The sequence below is a fragment of the Pecten maximus genome, chromosome 1, assembly GCF_902652985.1.
Source record: "Pecten maximus chromosome 1, xPecMax1.1, whole genome shotgun sequence".
Classification (NCBI taxonomy): Eukaryota; Metazoa; Mollusca; class Bivalvia; order Pectinida; family Pectinidae; genus Pecten; species Pecten maximus.
The window spans coordinates 51916683-51936197 of record NC_047015.1 but is presented as its reverse complement, the minus strand read 5'-3'; the positions used below and the strand labels follow the sequence as shown (position 1 = coordinate 51936197).

General features: G+C 35.4%; 1 protein-coding gene across 2 annotated transcripts in view; it reads right to left on the bottom strand.

The window, feature by feature from the left end:
* The window catches only part of LOC117337595, a 38415-nt gene extending 20161 nt beyond the window's left edge, over positions 1-18254 (bottom strand). Inside the window, exon 1 of one of the 2 annotated variants that reach the window (XM_033898646.1) lies at positions 17745-18254. In XM_033898646.1, coding sequence (XP_033754537.1) covers positions 17745-17912 — 168 coding nt within the window. In that variant the 5' untranslated portion in view covers positions 17913-18254. The remainder of the gene's footprint in view (positions 1-17744) is intronic. The other variant, XM_033898656.1, reaches the window with a different exon arrangement.
* Between the last annotated feature and the right edge of the window lie 1261 nt (positions 18255-19515).

The following is a 19515-nucleotide window of genomic DNA, read 5'->3' as shown; positions in this document are numbered from 1 at the left end:
TAACAGGTGGTTTATTGTTAATAGATTTCCAATGAAAGCTAAGTGAACATGACATGGATTTGTTACACATCAAAGCGGAAGCTACACGTTACACCAGATCTAACGATTGAACGCCAGGCCGGAAGATTGGTTTAAACAGCGCCCCCTAGTTTGATCTATAGCTCTACCACTTAGATCAGTGGTATGGGTTTGCTATGTCAATAAGAGCGAGCATGTCACAGATTGTGTGATCGAGAACGTGACGTAACGAATATGCGTGTTCCGCTCCATATGTATGAACAGTGTATTTTGATTCAACCTTTTGTAAATATTTGACGTTGTTTTAAATCAGAGTGATATATTTGCATTTCCAATTTGACTACCGTAAAGCGTTTTATAATCCTTTACACGAAATCCTCCTACAAATTGTGGTTGTGGTATTGGAACCTGTTCAAACCACACATGTCTGGGATATAATGTTGGGGTATCAGTATGTGAAAATATTTCTACGGCTGAAAAACTGACTGGGTTGAAAAGATCAAGCCGTATTTAATCCACGAAACAAAATAACTGTTCAAACATGGTACTATATGCGCAGAATATTACAGACAGCCGTAATACCGGGCCATCCTCTGTGGATAAAAAAAATATAAGGAATGATCACACGTAGTCTTATCTCTCGTCTGTTAAGCAAATAATGCCAAAACATGACAGTGGTGGACCCTTCGCTTCGAATTTGAAAGCTTTCGAGTCTTTTCACGTATGTTCTCGTGTTATTGGTACTAACATGCTTCCACCCTGAGTGAGGATATAATAAAAGGAGAAAGTATTGAGAAATAAATACTGATTTGACGCTAATGACCAAAGGATTGTACAGAAGAGAATCCACACCACACAATACTTTACTCATCATGAATATATTCATATACGGTATATGCTTAACCATTGATATACAATTGTATCGTAGGATTGTTCCATCCTTCTAGGAATCCTCAATGACGCTTCAGACCAAAGGTGTGTAAAAACTGGGAGAATGTTTTGAAATGCACATCATAACTCATAGACATGAATCTACACCTCACCTTTACCTTTCGTACAACAATCTAAAAAAAAATATGCAGGTTATGGTTTACAACAGAAACAAATACTGCCAATTGTATGCTCACATCCATTCCGTAACTTTGTCGCATATAATGCAAATTAAACAGTCTGGTTCATAATTTGGGGGAAAAAAATGCGCCCAAAATGCTCTCTGGCGTCAAATAATGAGCCGTCTATTTAAAGATATATATTTCTTATAATGCTTCATAGAAATCGTCTGCTTAATATTCCATATTTTTCCCAGATTTCTCTTCCTATGCTACTTTAACATAAACGTTTGACCCATTTAAATAGTTTGTTTACACTTCATAGATTGTGTTGACGGATCCGTTGATATAGTAGAAATTATACATCTTATACGAAACACCGTCTTCTTACACCTAGAACAGTAGATTGTTTGTCGTTCCACATGTTTATAAATATCTGTACAACAATCTTGGTCCACATATACGTAAAGTCATATTACACAAGCGAGCTAGCGTTTTGATGCTTTATACACAGAGAAAAGTGGTCTTGATTAATACAAATTCACACGAAACCTGTCTCGGTTAACTTTAAACTTTACAAACACACTACAGGATGTCGGTGACTCCCAATGGTTGTTTAACTGGTTACGTAATACCAAAGAAAGTGATTATCGTCACATCGTTGTTGTGGACACTACTTCTGTACATAAAACCGGTTTATCACGAATCAGCTGGAAGGATAGGTGCCAATTAAACAGACATAAAATTCGAATTTAAAACGTTTACGTTAATGTGAAAGGTATCCCGAAGTGATCATTTACTCCCGTAACCTCTCATTAGTTACGGTTGCTGAACAGGGATGTTTCACACCGAAGATACTGAGTGTGTGGCAGTACGACTTTTTATATATTTTTTCGACATTTCATGTTTAAATGAGGTTATATCCCGAAGGTATGGTGTAAGATGATATATATACCTGTCTGATCGGTAGAGACGAGTAATACAGACAAAAATTGGTAGATTTTGTCTGTTGTTTTGAGAATGCAATATGTCCTTTGTCACTCAGGACTGCTTCCATTGTGTCATTCTTGTCATAGATCTCCATATAACATGGAATTGTCATATGTCGGTTATATTGATAATGTGTTAATTTTACTGCTGTCGACTTTATGGCTAATAGACTCAGTTGGTCCTTAGACAAATTTGATTACCAGCGAGGGTCATAACAGATAGTTATCAAGGCGAACTCCATGAATCCTGGGCAATCAGTTATATTAATATTTTAACAAAACTGATTTTATTACATACAACGTAGAACATAATTATTTTGTAACACACTATCAATATTACATAGTACAACTTGAAACATATTCATTTCTTGGTGTACTATTAACATTTTAGTAGCACAGTGTATGTATTGCATTTTAGACAGTCCTATTGCTGCCTGTGTCAGTCAGCCATTTTGGATGGTAAGTTTAACAATTCATGAAAATTTACAAAAAACAAACAAACATGCAAAATAAATGTAACAAAAATAAGAAATAAAAAAAACGAAGAGTATTAAACAATGTTTTAGCTTTTATGATTATCTAAGTTAATCATGCACCATTTTTACGCCTTCGGCAGAACGCTCACAAAGTCTTTTCAGAGTCCCTTAAATTCCAAAAAGATAACCTAGCCATTTTCTGTAACCATCCAGCTGTCATTAATTTTACACATCCCACCAAATATATTTACTTTTGTGGCGGATTAATGCTGCCAAAAGAGTGTGAAATACAAATATTCCTACGCACAGGTAATGTCATTCTACAACGTTTGTGGTTTCATTAAGTCCAACGTAGGTGGAAAGGTTTAGGTTCTAGTTCAAATAAGAATATCAAATGTCTCTTGGTCCCTTCTATTATGGTACGCCTGGAAAGGAATTGATCAAATCCAGCATATTGTACTAGAACTGAAAAGATAAACTATACGGTCACATAAACAAGACAGCATCGTCCAATTGAATCATATTGTCTGTCATTATGTCATGTTGGTCGAAAGAGTGAGGCAGTGTCGTTGTAAGCTCGGAACTAAAAAAGTAAGGAATCGACAACTTAATTTACAAGCAGTTTTTGTTTTAGATGGATTAACAAATCAAATAATCAAATACACAAATCCAAAAAGATCATGTTTGTTTGAAGTAGAAATGGGCAGTTCTTTTTGTATTTTTGTATTAGTATTATTTTATTGTATTTATTGTTTTTTTTTTTATTATTTATTTATTCATTTATTTATTTGAATCAGATACTTTGTAAACATTGAGTACCTAATGACACGATATTTCCTGCGTCCGTTCCTAATATTTCCCCGTAGTTATAATTGATATATTCTTCAAAATAAAATAGCTAACTTCATAAAATGCACTTGACATGATTTTTAATATTAATATTGGGGTCATATTATTACAACCACATTCCTACTTTACAGTACAAACATAATTTCCACGACGTTATCAGAACACTGCTTAACTGTATATTAACAGTACAGTCACAACGTACAGCTGACCCCCACCCTCGGGGTCAGGACGTGCACCTAACCCCAACCCTAAGGGTCACGTGTATTTGAAACATGATACAATGTAGTTAAAAGATTATTTCAGTAGAATTCGGTAGCGCTTGATAACCGTCGTACTTTAGTAAGAAACAAGACTCTATTGTCATTTATTGAATATCATTAGTGTCAAATACATAAATGAAAGTTTTTGTTTGACACAAATCTCAGCCAGCGCCTTCAAAGTGTACTTGCTCGACAAACATAGTGCCGTAGTCAGCGATCTAAAAATGTGTTCGACAAACACGAATTACTCAGGCAGCGTCCTTATTTGTGCTCGACATAAAAAGAACCATCGTTTAACGTGCTATTATCAAGTTCGACATACATAGTATTTCAGCCAGTCTTTAAATTGTGTTCGACATAAATAATGATTACCTCAGCCATTGTATTAAACGTGTTTTAATATAAGGTTCTATCTTTTCTTTTCTCTAACGTAAAATATTTCTACGGAGTAATTGCAACCGTAAAGATTTATAAAGAATGATCTATACTTTTTTACTATCCGTCTTTTAATAACAATGATCTTTATTTTCATGCACATTCAAGTTTCTTCACTTTAAAGCCCTAGTTTGTAGATAAGAAACTATCAAATTATCTCGTTAGAATGTTTCCAACAAATGGTTTATCAACCGTACAAGTAACGTTATCTGGAGGGTCACAGCAGCAACATTTACCTTCGCTCCTGAAGGCAACCTCGATGACCTCAGCGGTGATCATCACTTTAAGAGTTGACAAAAAAGGGTAAGTAAAACCGAAATGCCACCGTCAAATCATATTTAAACTGAACTAAGCATAGTTGTGTTTCCACAGTGGCCCGCTGTGTATCAGGTAATTAAGCAGGTGCTGGCTCGACGCTGATAACACAAAGATGCCGACGAATTATTGTGTTTCTGCCACGATCGATGTTGTTACATCTAACTATTCTCTAACCTAGCAAATCTGTATAAGTATGCTTCAATCGTTGCTTTCTTTTGATATTTCATAATTGTTTTATTCGTATTCCAACGAAAACGTTGTCGACCTTACAGACGTAGATGGAATGAATTAGCTTGCCAACTGGTAATGCAAAAGTTTTACAAGTACAAGCAGCTTAAGGTGAAATGTGTTTTACCTGCAATAATTGCAAATACATATTTAAAACTAATAACAGAGTTAAAGATATGTTTCTTTGTGCTAACACTTTCATTGGACGCATCACGTACTCCCCTCTTCCGTATACAAAGGTACTAAACAAAAATCTTTATTAAACATTTATTTCTAAACAAGCTATCCCAACTTATATTAGCGCGTGATGAGTTTTACTGTAGGTGGAAACCGGAATAGCCGGAAAAAACCCACGTGGGCGGGCAGGTGACCTCATACCTTTTCACGTCCCATCTGGAAATCGATTTCCAGCCGCCTAGGTGAATGGCAATGTCTGTATCACCACAGTGTCACACGACCATCCTAATATTAGGTAATTCAAAGATTCATAAAAACTCCAATTGCTGCTAATAGTATATAAGATGTCAAGATGTTTGCGTTTATGTTGGTGCTAAGTTAAACAATACATGTCCCAGAAAGTACATGGATACATCCAAAACCCTTTATAAAATGCGCCAGTTTATAGCTTCTGTAGGAGAATCTAAACCATGATTTTAATAGTAGTATAGGTAGGTATATAAAAGTGGTGTCTAAAAACTCCTGTTAAAATAAGTTGAAACAAAAATTAGCATATTTAGGGCGGCGGTCACACTAAGTTGGCACGAAAGGTCAAGCTTGGCGTCGGTCATACTTCATGGTCCCAGCAGGGCAGCCTAAGGATTTGAATGGAAGAAAAATTCATTGGAGGATTTGGCCTAACTATAACCCGATTAGTCCAGGAGAGCATTCTATGATTGACATTACGTTTGATTCATAAAAAGTGTGGTGACTGTTTGCCAATACGATAAGTAAAACTATGTTTAACCAGAGTTTATACTGCCAATCACATATTATTCGCGAGACACCATCCTCATCCTCACCACCCCCACTATCATTTTCGTCGTCGTCGTCATCATCGTTCTCGAAGGCTTTCCTCATTTCTCGCACCACTATTGAGTACATGTAAACATTACAATAAACTGGGGGAAAAAATTATGCATTTAATCTTAAGCCTCTCAAAGTTTGAGGAAGATGTTTACAGGGCCTGCTTCATTGATTCTGTTGACGTAGCACTACTGCCAAGGTCTTCTGTAGAACATTCTGAGGGGGCGGGGGGGGGGGGGGGGGGGGGGGGAGAAAGCCAGATAATTGAACTCGGGTAGGTCGGTGAAGAGAAAAGCTAGGGTTATGACCATCATTGTTTTAAAATTCTACTTGATGTTATACAAAATGACGATCTGAAATAAGTAACATGGCATTTTGCTCTTGTAAAGGATCCAAGTTCTATCTAACAGAGGGAGGTGCCTCTAGTAAGATTTTGGTAGGCGGTCAGGATAAATGGGGTACATCCATGGCGCAGTGTTGCATGTGATATTGCGATAACAGTATATGATTAATTCTTTTATAATAAGTCTGACTAATATCTTTAAAGACTTGTTATTTGACTGATGTTGACATATTGGCCAATATTTCTCTTTAAGAATGATAAAAAACATATTTGCTCAAAAACATATTAGTGATGTTGATTTCGAAATATTAGGGAAGTGATGAATGATAAAAGCGGTGGATTGGCGACATTGGAAGATTTTGTAATGCTAGAACTGACCTCACATTTGCTTGTATAAAACTTCATTAGCATTTCTTACTTCCAGGCCAACATATATTTACTTGCTATAAATTGCAGTTCCTGTCTTTAAGCATAGAACAATATCAACCATGAACAAATGTTACTGGGCATAACCTAGAGATGATGTTGAAGATAATTAATGTGTCGAATGGTGTTGAACCTGGGAACTAGTGTCATTATTGAAACTGCTGTGGTACATTTCTTCTACCGCAACGGACTGTTTGGCAGGATGGATATTAGCTCCTCAATCATTCCACGCCATATCGGTGTGATTATTTATATGATATTGCCATATGGGATATTGTCATAAGATGTAGGGATGAAAATCGAAAATGCTTCGCATAGTGTAATATAATGGAATAATGGACTGTTAAACAATCTAAATCCAGTTACTAAATTTACACAATATTATAAAAAGTTTAGATGTATGGGCTAATTATGTTGCTTTTTAATAGATAAGCTGTATATTTAATACTTATTAATAGAATAATTGTTCTATCAGTGTACTCTATGGTATAACATGGTGGTGAATCACTCCTGATCAAAGTAAACAGAACACAGAGAAGTATTTACTTGTTTATATAAAAAGTGCATTGTATAGTTCTACTACCAATTTCTCATACTGCAGTTTCTCACTCAAGTTTGTGGCGTTTTTTGAGTATAATTTTTACCCAACCTTTTATGCGAATAGTTTTTTGATATTGTTGTTGATTTATCTAATGGCATTATATAAATGCTCGATTTTCGACAATATTGGTTTTTGCGGGTTTTTTTTTTTTTGTTATTTTTTGTTTTTCTGGGGTTTTTTTTGGTTGTTTTTTTGTTGTTTTTTGTTTTTTTTTTTTTTGTTAGCATAAAACATAGCAGAGTTTACATGTGTGCTACACTGGGGAAATTATAGCTTAAACACGATAGTATAATGTATAGTTCTACTGCTGATGGTGACTTAGTAAAGTTTTAAATGGCTAGGCCCATAATTATTCTCTTAAATACCAGCCAAACTGTACACTCAAATCCGTATACAGGATATCTTTTTATCAATACAGTTAAATACATTTGTCACGCCATATCAGACGATAATTGTTTTTCTCAGTGAGAACCATTTTATACAATTATAGCCTTTTGAACAGGTTAACACGTGGTTTTATTAACACGAGAAAAATGTTTACCGAAGAAGAAGTCAACAAATGTGTGTCTCGTCGGAAATGTATTTGAGGACACTCCGGGCTATCCTGCTAAAGAGACATCCTGTCGACATAATGTAATGTTACTTGTCTGAAACATCTCCGCTGACAAATTCAAAGAAATAACACGTGTTGTATACAAAATATATGTACCTGTTAATTACCTGGAATGTCTGGTTCTATATGTAGTTTATCTTTTCATACACGTACATTTACAAACCCCATTCTTACAGTGTTAACATGTATAGCTATACACATAATAATAATAATGTTGATTCATAATTCATTTTCGTGATAGTTTAAGTATTTAATTTGACATATCAGTGATATTAGATATTCCATACATGATCATTTATTGTCTCATGAAATAAATATAGAAACTCGAAGACAAAATATTATGATCAAAATTTTTATTTTTTTATACCTGTGTCAATTTTATAGAGATTTGGGGTTAAGCTTTACCATAATACTATTACAGAAACCCCTTTGTTACATTAACTGTTAAAGAGTTATCCAATTTAGTTAAATATTTTAATATAAAATATAAAGACGCAATTGTCAATTTGATGTATTGCTTGTATGGTATGAATAGATTATGTTTAGCATTCAATTTTGCAAATACACTTTTCACAATTTTTACAATTTTTATTTTATTTTTTAAATTTTCATATCTTTTACAAATTTTATAATTTTCACGATTTTCATTATTTTTACAATTTTTAAAAAAATTCCGTAATTTTTACAATTTTCATTATTTTTGAAAGTTTTCATTTTTGTTACAATTTTCTTATTTTGTACAATTTTCATTACTTTTACAATTTTTATAATTTTTGAAAAATTTCATATTTTTGACAAGTTTTATCATTTTTACAATATTCATCATTTTTACAATTTTATATATTTCAAATGCTAAGTTATGCTTTCTGTGCGTGTTGCATCATATCTCTGCAGGTCATTATGATGTCCACCTGTCAGACGCAATATGCGTTAAGAATATTACATTTTATAATTTGTGTAGATTTACATGTATTAAGAGTCTGAACCTGAATCTATCGTTATACGACTGTAATCACTACAAAGAATTTCTATTCTACTAGTCAAACATTAACTTAACAAGTAATGTCATCTGTTTTGGTGTCATTCCAGAAAGTTCCTTAATACACCCAAAAATGTGAAAAAGAGATTTTTTTTTTTTTTTTTCCTTTTTTTTTTCTTTTAAAATAGAATAAATAAAAACGCCTGCTACTTCTAAATTATTCATGAATCATCGCTAAAATAGTAACGAAAGTAAGAATCACGTCGCTGGCAACCATTCAGAAATGGTTTAAATCATTAATGATTGGAATGATAGTGTGGGTGGAAGAGGTTGTCTGTGATTAGTGTAGGGAGGCAATAGATGAACCTTCATCAATAGAGGGCTATCACGTAGGAAGAAATGAAATAAATCCTGTTTAAGATTACAGGTGAAATTTCTTAACTGAAATATAATTTCAATGTTTAATATTTAACGCCATTATGGCTTATAGCAATTATTAATACATAGGAAGTAGACATCGATATCAGTTAAGTGTGGACTTTCTATAGCTGTCATGTTAGGAAAATACAAGTTGAATTGTTACATTCTTACCTTCGGGGAATATATAAGTATTGCATATAGCCAATGGGATTTTGTATAGAGGCATACGGGGTTCTGTAACACAGTTAGTACGTATAAATATCATTGAGATAGGCATCCCTTGCTGAACTTTGACAATCCTACACGTAACATGGGTTTGTTGTTGTATCGTGGCAAATTGACAGAAATTCTTTCTGGTGTACGCATTGGTAACAAATTAATCACCAATCTGGCATGCTCAAATCAGATATGGTTTCGAGTCATGTCCGCTTGGCGTAAAAGCCTCATCGGTCGGGAGCGAGAGGAAATACGAGGGCCTGGGAGGGGAGATACAAAACTTGCACTCGGGTAAGTTGAAGGTGAAAAGCGAGATATACATTGGATGAGGTCGTAGGTCAAGAGGGAGATCTATATAGGCATGGGCTGTAGGTTAAAAGGAAGTATATTGTATATAGGAGCAGGTTGGAAGTAGGATGCGGTATATGCATTATAGGATGTGAAAATGTTAGATATATAGGAATGGTTTGTATGTGGAAATGGATATATATAGGAATGGGTTGTATATGAGATGGGAGATATATAGGAATGGGTTGTATGTGGGATGGAGATATATAGGAATGGGTTGTATATGGGATGGGAGATATATAGGAATGGGTTGTATGTGGGATGGGAGATATATAGGAATGGGTTGTATATGGGATGGGAGATATATAGGAATGGGTTGTATGTGGGGTGGAGATATATAGGAATGGGTTGTATGTGGGATGGGATATGTAGGAATGGGTTGTATATGGGAAGGGCGTCTGTAGGCATGGGTTTGTATTGGGCTGGGGCCTCTCGGCATGGGTTGTCTGTGGGCTGGGGCTCTCTGGGCTGGGTTGTCTGTGGGCTGGGGATATACGGCATGGGTTGTATATGGGATGGGAGATATAGAGGAATGGTTTGTATGTGGGATGGAGATATGTAGGAATGGGTTGTATGTGGGATGGAGATATGTAGGAATGGGTTGTATGTGGGATGGGAGATATAGAGGAATGGGTTGTATATGGGATGGGAGATATATGGGAATGGGTTGTATATGGATGGGAGATATATAGGAATGGGTTGTATTTGGGATGGGAGAAATATAGGAATGGGTTGTATATGAGATGGAGATATATAGGAATGGGTTGTATGTGGGATGGGAGATATATAGGAATGGGTTGTATATTGGATGGGAGATTATGTAGGAATGGGTTGTATATGGGGATGGGAGATATATAGGAATGGGTTGTATGTGGGATGGGCGATATATAGGGATGGGTTGTATATGGGATGGGAGATATATAGGAATGGGTTGTATGTGGGATGGGAGATATATAGGAATGGGTTGTATATGGGATGGGAGATATATAGGAATGGGTTGTATATGGGATGGGAGATATATAGGAATGGGTTGTATGTGGGATGGGAGATATATAGGAATGGGTTGTATGTGGGATGGGCCTCTCTCGGCTGGGTTGTCTCTGGAGCCTGGGCGCCTATCTCGGCCTGGAGTTGTCTTTGGGCTGGCGCTCTCTGGCATGGGGTGTCTTTGGAGCTGGGCGCTCTGTCGGCCTGGGTTGTCTCTGGCTGGCTCTCTCTCGGGCATGGGGTTGTCATCTGGGCTGGGTGCGCTCTCAGCGGCCTGGTGTCGCCTGGATGGGCGCATCTCTCTCGCCTGGGTTGTCTTGGGCTGGGCGCTCTCTCGCCTGGTTGTTCTTTGGGATGGAGCTCTTCGGTCCTGCCTTTGTATGTGGGATGGGAGATATAAATGATTGGGTTTCATATGTGGTGTAAGATTTGGCTGGATATGGGATGAGATTTATAGAAAAGAGTTTTAGGCGGAATTTGAGATATAAAGAATGGATTTTAGGCGAGATTGGAGATGATGCGGGAACTAGTCGTAGGTGGGATGGAAGATATATAGGAACGAGATATTGGTCGGAAGAGATATTCATAGAAATAGGTTGAATACTGGATGTGTGTTCCTCGCCTATCCGACAGGAAACAGCCGTCAAATGGCATTCAACGGGAACTCCTAAATGCCAGGAATTTTGTCTTCGGATTTGATAGAGGTACATCAATTACAATGTACAGACAGTGCTATCATGTAAATTCACTTGAATAATGACTTTCTGCCAACCAAGTTTTCAAAAGTGTAATTAAAATAGTTTTTTGTAAGATTAAGTAATTAAACATGCCAGTTGTGTTTAAGCTAGCTGGCGAAGTTCACCGCGTGACAGAGCCGCCATTATCATTCCTTAAACGTAATGGAGATACAAGTTTAATTAACACCAATTAAACACACCGGTTAACACGAGGTATTTAATTCACCCTTCAACATCCGTTTGTGGTATGTGTCCAAATAAAGATGCAAAGCGTACCTATCAGCTGCAGGAGGGGGCGTATGTCCTTGGGTGTAAACTTTGTACATACATATCTGGTTTTACGAGGCGGTCAAGGTCGTCATTAATCACCTTTCCGCCTTGATGATTACTCTAACGACTCGTAAAGGCGACAGGTACAATTTACGGACGATGAGTGACGTAATGCTTTTCACGGTCAAATATTTTTAATTTTAAGTGAAAAAAAAAAGTTTATTTGTATAATATATTCCCCCTTGAGCAGCAAGGGAAATTTTAAGGCGGAGTTTCATTGTAGTAGCTGGTGGATACCTCATTGAAGGCCGGTCAGTACACTGGCAGTGTATGTATTTACATGGATGATTGTAGAGATCATCATCAGCAGCAGCAGCATCATCATCATCATCATTATCATCATCATATTTTTTTGCATTTAATGAATTTCCATAAAGACAAACAGCTTACACCTATACTGCTTTTATACTTTTTTTGCCATACCTCAATTTCTACCACTAATATCAAAATCGTACTTTCTCTCTCTATTATCAAAATCTTACTTTCTCCCTCTAATATCAAAATCGTAATTCTCTCTCTATTATCAAAATCTTACTTTCTCCCTCTAGTATCAAAGTTTTACTTTCTATCTCTAATATGAAAATCTTACTTTCTCCCTTTAATATCAAAGTCTTACTTTCTATCTCTAATATCAAAATCGTACTTTCCCCCTCTAATATCAAAATCGTACTTTCTCCCTCTGGTATCAAAGTCTTTCTTTCTCTCTCTAATATCAAAATCTTACTTTCTCCCTCTAATATCAAAATCTTACTTTCTCCCTCTAATATCAAAATCGTATTTTCTATCTCTAATATCAAAATCGTACTTTCTCCCTCTAATATCAAAATCTTACTTTCTATCTCTAATATCAAAATCGTACTTTCTCCCTCTAATATCAAAATCGTATTTTCTATCTCTAATATCAAAGTCTTACTTTCTATCTCTAATATCAAAATCTTACTTTCTCCCTCTAATATCAAAATAGTACTTTCTCCCTCTATTATCATAATCTTACTTTCTCCCTCTAATATCAAAATCGTATTTTCTATCTCTAATATCAAAATCTTACTTTCTCCCTCTAATATCAAAGTCTTACTTTCTATCTCTAATATCAAAATCTTACTTTCTCCCTCTAATATCAAAGTCTTACTTTCTATCTCTAATATCAAAATCTTACTTTCTCCCTCTAGTATCAAAATCTTACTTTCTCCCTCTAGTATCAAAGTCTTACTTTCTATCTCTGATATCAAATTCTTACTTTCTATCTCTTATATCAAAATCTTACTTTCTATCTCTAATATCAAAATCTTACTTTCTACTGCATTTACGTGAATGTCCTACTAGTTGAATTGTGTTCTTTATTGCTTGGTTGCCTGTACACGTTTTCATTACAGATAGAAGGACGATGTCTAGGGAATTCTGTCTCAGTTATATACAGCCAAGCACCAATTAAAAAACTGTAAACCTGAAAATTTACGCGAGTGGGAAATTTACGCTAATTACGTGGCGTCCTTTTGATCGCGAAATATTTACTCATGCGTATCATTTGGATATCAATTTGCGTTATCTCGAAATACAAATAGCTTGATCGATCGCGAAAATTATCTCCACACGTATAGTTTACATATCAAAATCGCGAAATTAATCCCCGCAAAAATAACCGCATTTACAGTAAGCTTATTTCAATTAAAATCGTTTTTCCTTAGGTTACAATTATCGCATATTTAAAGTCAAAATAGACGTAGATGTGATAAGATTTCATTTAAATCAACTCAAAACATTCCATATCGACTAAGTTCTTAATAAACGCATGCAGTACATGTAGTTGTTTTGATACAGAATACAGCACAGTATATTTAACCGGAAGCAGCATGTTTCAAAGAAGTGCAACACTGTTTGAATACACTGCCCGTTTAATCAGAGCTGTACTCTAACGTATTGCTGTGGGAAGACATGGTTGACTGGTTTTAATGTTAATTTGTTAAATTCTGATAATTTAACGATAGAGAGCTTACAAGCTGATTAAATGTTTACCTGTTGTCAAATGTCATCTATTACGGTAAGTAAGCCAGCTGAGAAAGTGAGCCAGTTCTTTATTACTTTTTAATTGATATAATATAATTAAATAACACTTATACATATCGTTTGAAATTAGAATAGTATATAGTGACAAATATTCTTTAACCAATATCAAAGTGTTTATTGTCTGCGCTTAAATGTCACATTTACTTAAAGATGCCAATTAGACGAAAAAATATTGATATCAATAAACACTTTCTGTAGCAAGCACATGTAAATCTTGGGAATGTAAAAAAATGAACTTGATCAAGATTGTGAGTTGTCATTGTTTAGCAACATTAACACAGATAAAATAACCCCATTTTTCAAAATGTTGAAATGTATAAACAAAACTGTTATATTACTTGTATATGTACAATGCACTCATTCGAAAAGAGACATTCTAGATGAGCATGACACCCCACTTATACCAACGTAAGGATTATTACATAATTATTTTAAGAAAATGAAAGACGATGTGGAGTGATGTTCATAATTTTATAATTAATTTCACAAATATATAACTAATCTATATATCATATCAATTATCTTGCTTTTTTTTTCTAGAATGTGACGCTTTAATAGATTTACAATCTGCTTTAACAACACTGCAAAGTAGGGGACCTCTCGACACCGAAGTTTTATTACAGAAGTCGCCAATCTCATCGTTTTTATTACATTTGTAAAGACGTAAAATGACAACCACATGTATTTTATCGATTTTAATCATAGATTTCATTCCCATTCCGAATCGTATAAAGAAAATTCTTATAAATACAAACAGGGGGTGTTAGGCATTTATACAATGTATTAAAACGCTGTAGCTAAACTTAAATTTAGTACGGTTATTTATTCGGAAAAAAACTTTTCCTTTATATAAATTCAAACGGGACATATATTATACATTACTTAAATGCTTCCTTACACGAATAAGGTGTTTAACTTGTGGGTCCAGACAGCCTTATTGTTTTGTATTTTTTCTATGCAGAACATTTATATAGATGTTGCTTTCCATATTTTCATACTCAAATGTATTTAACGGAAATAAGTTTACATTCCTAATTCGAAAGCTACTCTATTCGTTTTAATAATTAGATTGTCCAATGCATATTTTCTATCAAACAGACAGCATCCCATCAAAATATCAGTATTTTTGGTGAGAAAAAAAGTTTTCAAACGTTTACAATGAAATGTCATACTGACATGCCTGTAGAACGACAGAACTATCTTACAGCTAGACTGGATTACCAGCCTTAGTACCATTTCTCTCCGCTAGGCTGCGCTCATGAATACTATTTTCGAAGCGAAGCCTAGCGGAGAGTAGAAAAACTACGACAGGGAATCCAGTCTATCTTACAGCACACATGCGTTTCATTCGGCACACCTCACCTCCGCCAGAGAACGTAGGAGAAATGACGAGGGGTTCCGATTGACATGCGTTTGTCCTAATCTGACGTCACCACATGACCTCATTATATGACACATTTGCATCACATTTCGGCAACATAAGGGAACAAGCATGTCAACGAAACTGTAGAACGTCAAAGCTGATAAAACAAAGATGACATATAAAGAAATATAGACCTTGTTGTTGGAAGCCATTGGAAATGACCACTAATAATAAGACCAGGCATTTCAGAATGGAAAGCGTTTCCCCCTCCATCGACATAACAGATTCACCTTATAAAACGGCAAATACACATACCATAATGACAGATACAATACGACAGGGTATCAAAATATAAACAAAAACGGAATTCTAATGTAAAATGACAAAACAAGGGCAAATATGAACAAGAAAGATTCAACCTCATATGGTACAAAATATGACACATCGTGAGTATTTTGAAATTATGATGTCGGGAAGAAAAATTTCCATATAGCATGTCTCGAAATAGTATGTTGTAGATTATTTAGTCGGCAGTCGACACCTCTTAGGAAAATTTGGATGTTAGGACATTTCTGGGGATATCTAGTCAAATACAGCATGCTAACACTGAAGGTTGGAGAGGCAGGAAGGCTACTTTCTAGAAATGGAAATTTTACAATAAGGATACTGAAACCAACACGCTTATTTTCAGCTTAGTGACGAATTACCGCTGTTGTCTACGTTGTAAGCAAATATCGATTTAAACTGGTGTTTTAAAAGTGTCTGTTATGTTACATGTACATCATATAATGAAACATACACATCATAGCATGAAGAAGTTAACGTAAGATACAGGTACACTACATACAGCCTGAGTTTCCTCTCTAGCCCTGACACCAGACTTTGGCATTTATCTGTCAGAATATCCAAGTCTGGTGTCAGGGGTCAAAGGAAACATGGACAACATTAGATAAAGAGCATGTGTCATCAGGCAGGTCTGACGTTCCATTGTGACAGATGGAGCCAAAATGAATGCGATCATCGGCTGCACCACACAGGCGTTTGTCAAGGGTCAACAGCGCAGACGATACTGGACCCTTCTACCTATATGTATATATGACCCAAAGACAGCCGCGCGAAAAGTCTATATATATTATTTTAGTAAAATATAAAATATCTTAAATATCCAGACCTGGTAATTGCTCTGCCAAGTCTGGTAGGTTTCCTACAATGAGTAAATTACTCAAATCATCCTTCCACCCGTGCTTGTAGTAGAGCGCTTTAATTTATTTCTAGGCTGTTAATGTGTCTACCTGTGTCAATACCCTGTGTCCGTTTGTCTAATCTAAGCTCATTGGATACTTGTGTAAATATTGAAATAACAGAGTGCTGTATTTGGCAGCGATAAATAGCCACGTTTTTTTAGACATACATATGTACAGTCGCCCGTGGTTAATAGATATGCACCATAACGTTCTGTATGTAAATAAGTTTAGTGATGAATCTACAACTTACAATGTTGTGTATTCAAATGAAGTTGATTACATCCAGTTAAAAACAGGATTCATTTCATACAGTGACATAATTGTGCTTGTGGATCATTTAAATGTTGCAATTATGACAAAAAAATTCTCTTTAATAAGAAAAAGACAGAGAAAAAACTATAAATGTGCCATGTTGCATGTCAATTCGTCTTCTTTTGTATATTATATATTGTAACTATTCATAAATCATACCCTTGATATATACAGAGAAATGAGCATACACATTGTATTGCATATATCAGCATGTGAACAAAACATGTCTAGAGTATAAACACTTACATATACCTATATATCTACCTACTACAACATATCTCAAACGTCACGTCCGCGTTAATGGAAAAATTTAACCCGGGATGCATTAGTTACATATATATATTAGAAAATTGTGGAAGCCCTATATGGCTCTCATGAAAGATTCATTCAAACACGCTAATTCATGTTTGTATAAAAAAAAAATCACGAAAATGTATAGACGATGTATGGTGTCCGCAATCTTCTTAAATATTATATACATGTACCAGAATGTGTAAAACTCCTCGATGCATTCTGGCCGTATCTTTAAATGTTTCTTATCTTAGTGGAATGCGTTAATTTATAAGAAAGCGTTGCTAAATCAAATTAATGAAAAATTATCAACTCCATCAGAAATTTCATACTTTAAGAAAGTGTTACTAAATTTAGTAAATGACAAGTATTTTTGTATAAATTTATTATTTATTCATAAAAAAAATGTGTTATATCAATTTAAGATTAGTTGAATCCGTAGAGAATTTTTATAAATTAAATCAATGAAAATTTCGCTGACTTTAAATGTAAATGCTTTAATCCTATAAGGCTTTGAGATTTAAAAATGAAGATTAACTGTATTTTAAGACGCCCATATTTAACCCACATGTACACCATATTTACTTTAAAAACCACGAATCAGGCGATTAAATTGTTGACGGCATGCTCGTTCTGGCTGATACACTAACCACAATAGTGTACACTGATCTATCCAGAGCACCGTATCAGTTTATCCGGTTTGTATTGGTGAGTTCGCGACTTGCACATGTAAAATCAAAAACTTTTCAGATCTCACCTGTCCTATCATCCTATTCTACTCTCTCCAAGTGACAAGAGTGAAAAATCTTAGGATTGATGACTTACCAATTCTTGCATGTTGGAAGCATGTACCTCCCTTCTCAGTTCGTTGTGGTAGTTTATAAGCATGGCGCGGTCAGCATGGGTCAGTTTGACAGTCCGGCCAATTCCTCTTAGTCCCTCACATGCACCCCACAGGGTCACTAAAGCTCCTATCACCGATATTAAATGCATTTTATATAAAACGTATATGCATGAATTTCACAAGGAAATTGAAAGGCCTCACGGATAATACCTGGTGGACCTGCTCCCTGAGGACAACCGCTCAACGGTACGAAATTCTCCTTGTTTTCCCGCGCTGGACCAACCTCACATTTGGACGCTGAGTAATTAATTCATAACTGATCGACTATTGATAAATCGAATGTTGTATGTCAAAGTAATAGTGTTAATCCAGGTAACATGGCTTTACGTTGTACAGGTAAACCCAACAGGTAAGCGATACAGGTGAGGCATGTATACACGTTTAGCAGACAGATACACAAACTTTAAAGTTGATCCCAACGATAGCCTGACTTGGCTAGAAGCTATGAGTAGGAGGGCGGGCCTAAGCTATAAACTCTGCGACAAACCAATGGTAGTTATCCCCTCGTGCACCTGTTTAAGTGTAGGTATATATATATTATATATATATATATATATTTACTTTAGTTGTGACCCTTTACTATTTTGACATGCAGTCGTCAAGTGTGAGTGACCGTGCATTTATACATGGCGTGCAACGTGTTTGATCGGTACAAACGCACTGCCATGAAAATCACAGGGACATGAGAAGTTGTTACAGTTTATATGTACCGGGACCTATTATAGTGTGTATAGCACAGGGGCCTGGGAATTTGTAAAAGTTTATATGTACCGGGACCTATTCAAGGTATATAGCACAGGGGCATGATAATTTGTACAACATTTTATATGAACTGGGACCTATTCTAGTGTGTATAGCACAGGGGCCTGGGAATTTGTAACAGTTTATATGTACTGGAACCTATTATTGTGTGTATAACACATTTTCAGCACAGGGCCATGTAACAGTGCTTTATATAGTTTACCTATAATTACTTTTACAACCCTCCCACAGAAACATTGTTACATGCGCCTGTGATTAATACTCGATAAAATGACACTCCTCGGCGTTCCTTATATAGAAGGACACTCTGAAACGTCTGGAAATTAGCTATGTACACTTAGACAGGTCCATATATATATATATAAACTGTAACAAATTATCATATCCCTGTGCTGAAAATCTCCAAAAAATACACCAATTATGTAATCACCGTACGTGTCCTAATCGATGGATTTGACGTCTTACATCCTTTAGGTCCAGTATCTTACGTAAAGCCGACAAAATACTTTCAGCATGACAACTGAAAAGTTATTTATGGAAAGTAACTTAATTATTCAATTTATCCCCCATTCCACTTCGTTTTCCATTCAAGCTACATATAACGTATATCACAGATATGTGAAATATTATTTTAATTTTTAATCTAGTACTAATGATCAAACAGGCCTTAGTCCGAATACTGTGTAATGTGACTATTAATTAATACGGACATTGTGTACAACATGTTCTGTTTATTCTGTGAATTGTTTTATAGCATTACGATAAGAATAATCTTGTCTGAATTGTAACATTTATAATTTGTAGTTTAAACGATATTCAATTTAAGTACAATTTTCACTCTGGCTACATAGTCATGACCTTGTACACTAAATGAAGGTCGGCAGCCTGATAGCTCATTGATGTCTGATAGCATTTATAAAAGCATGGCAT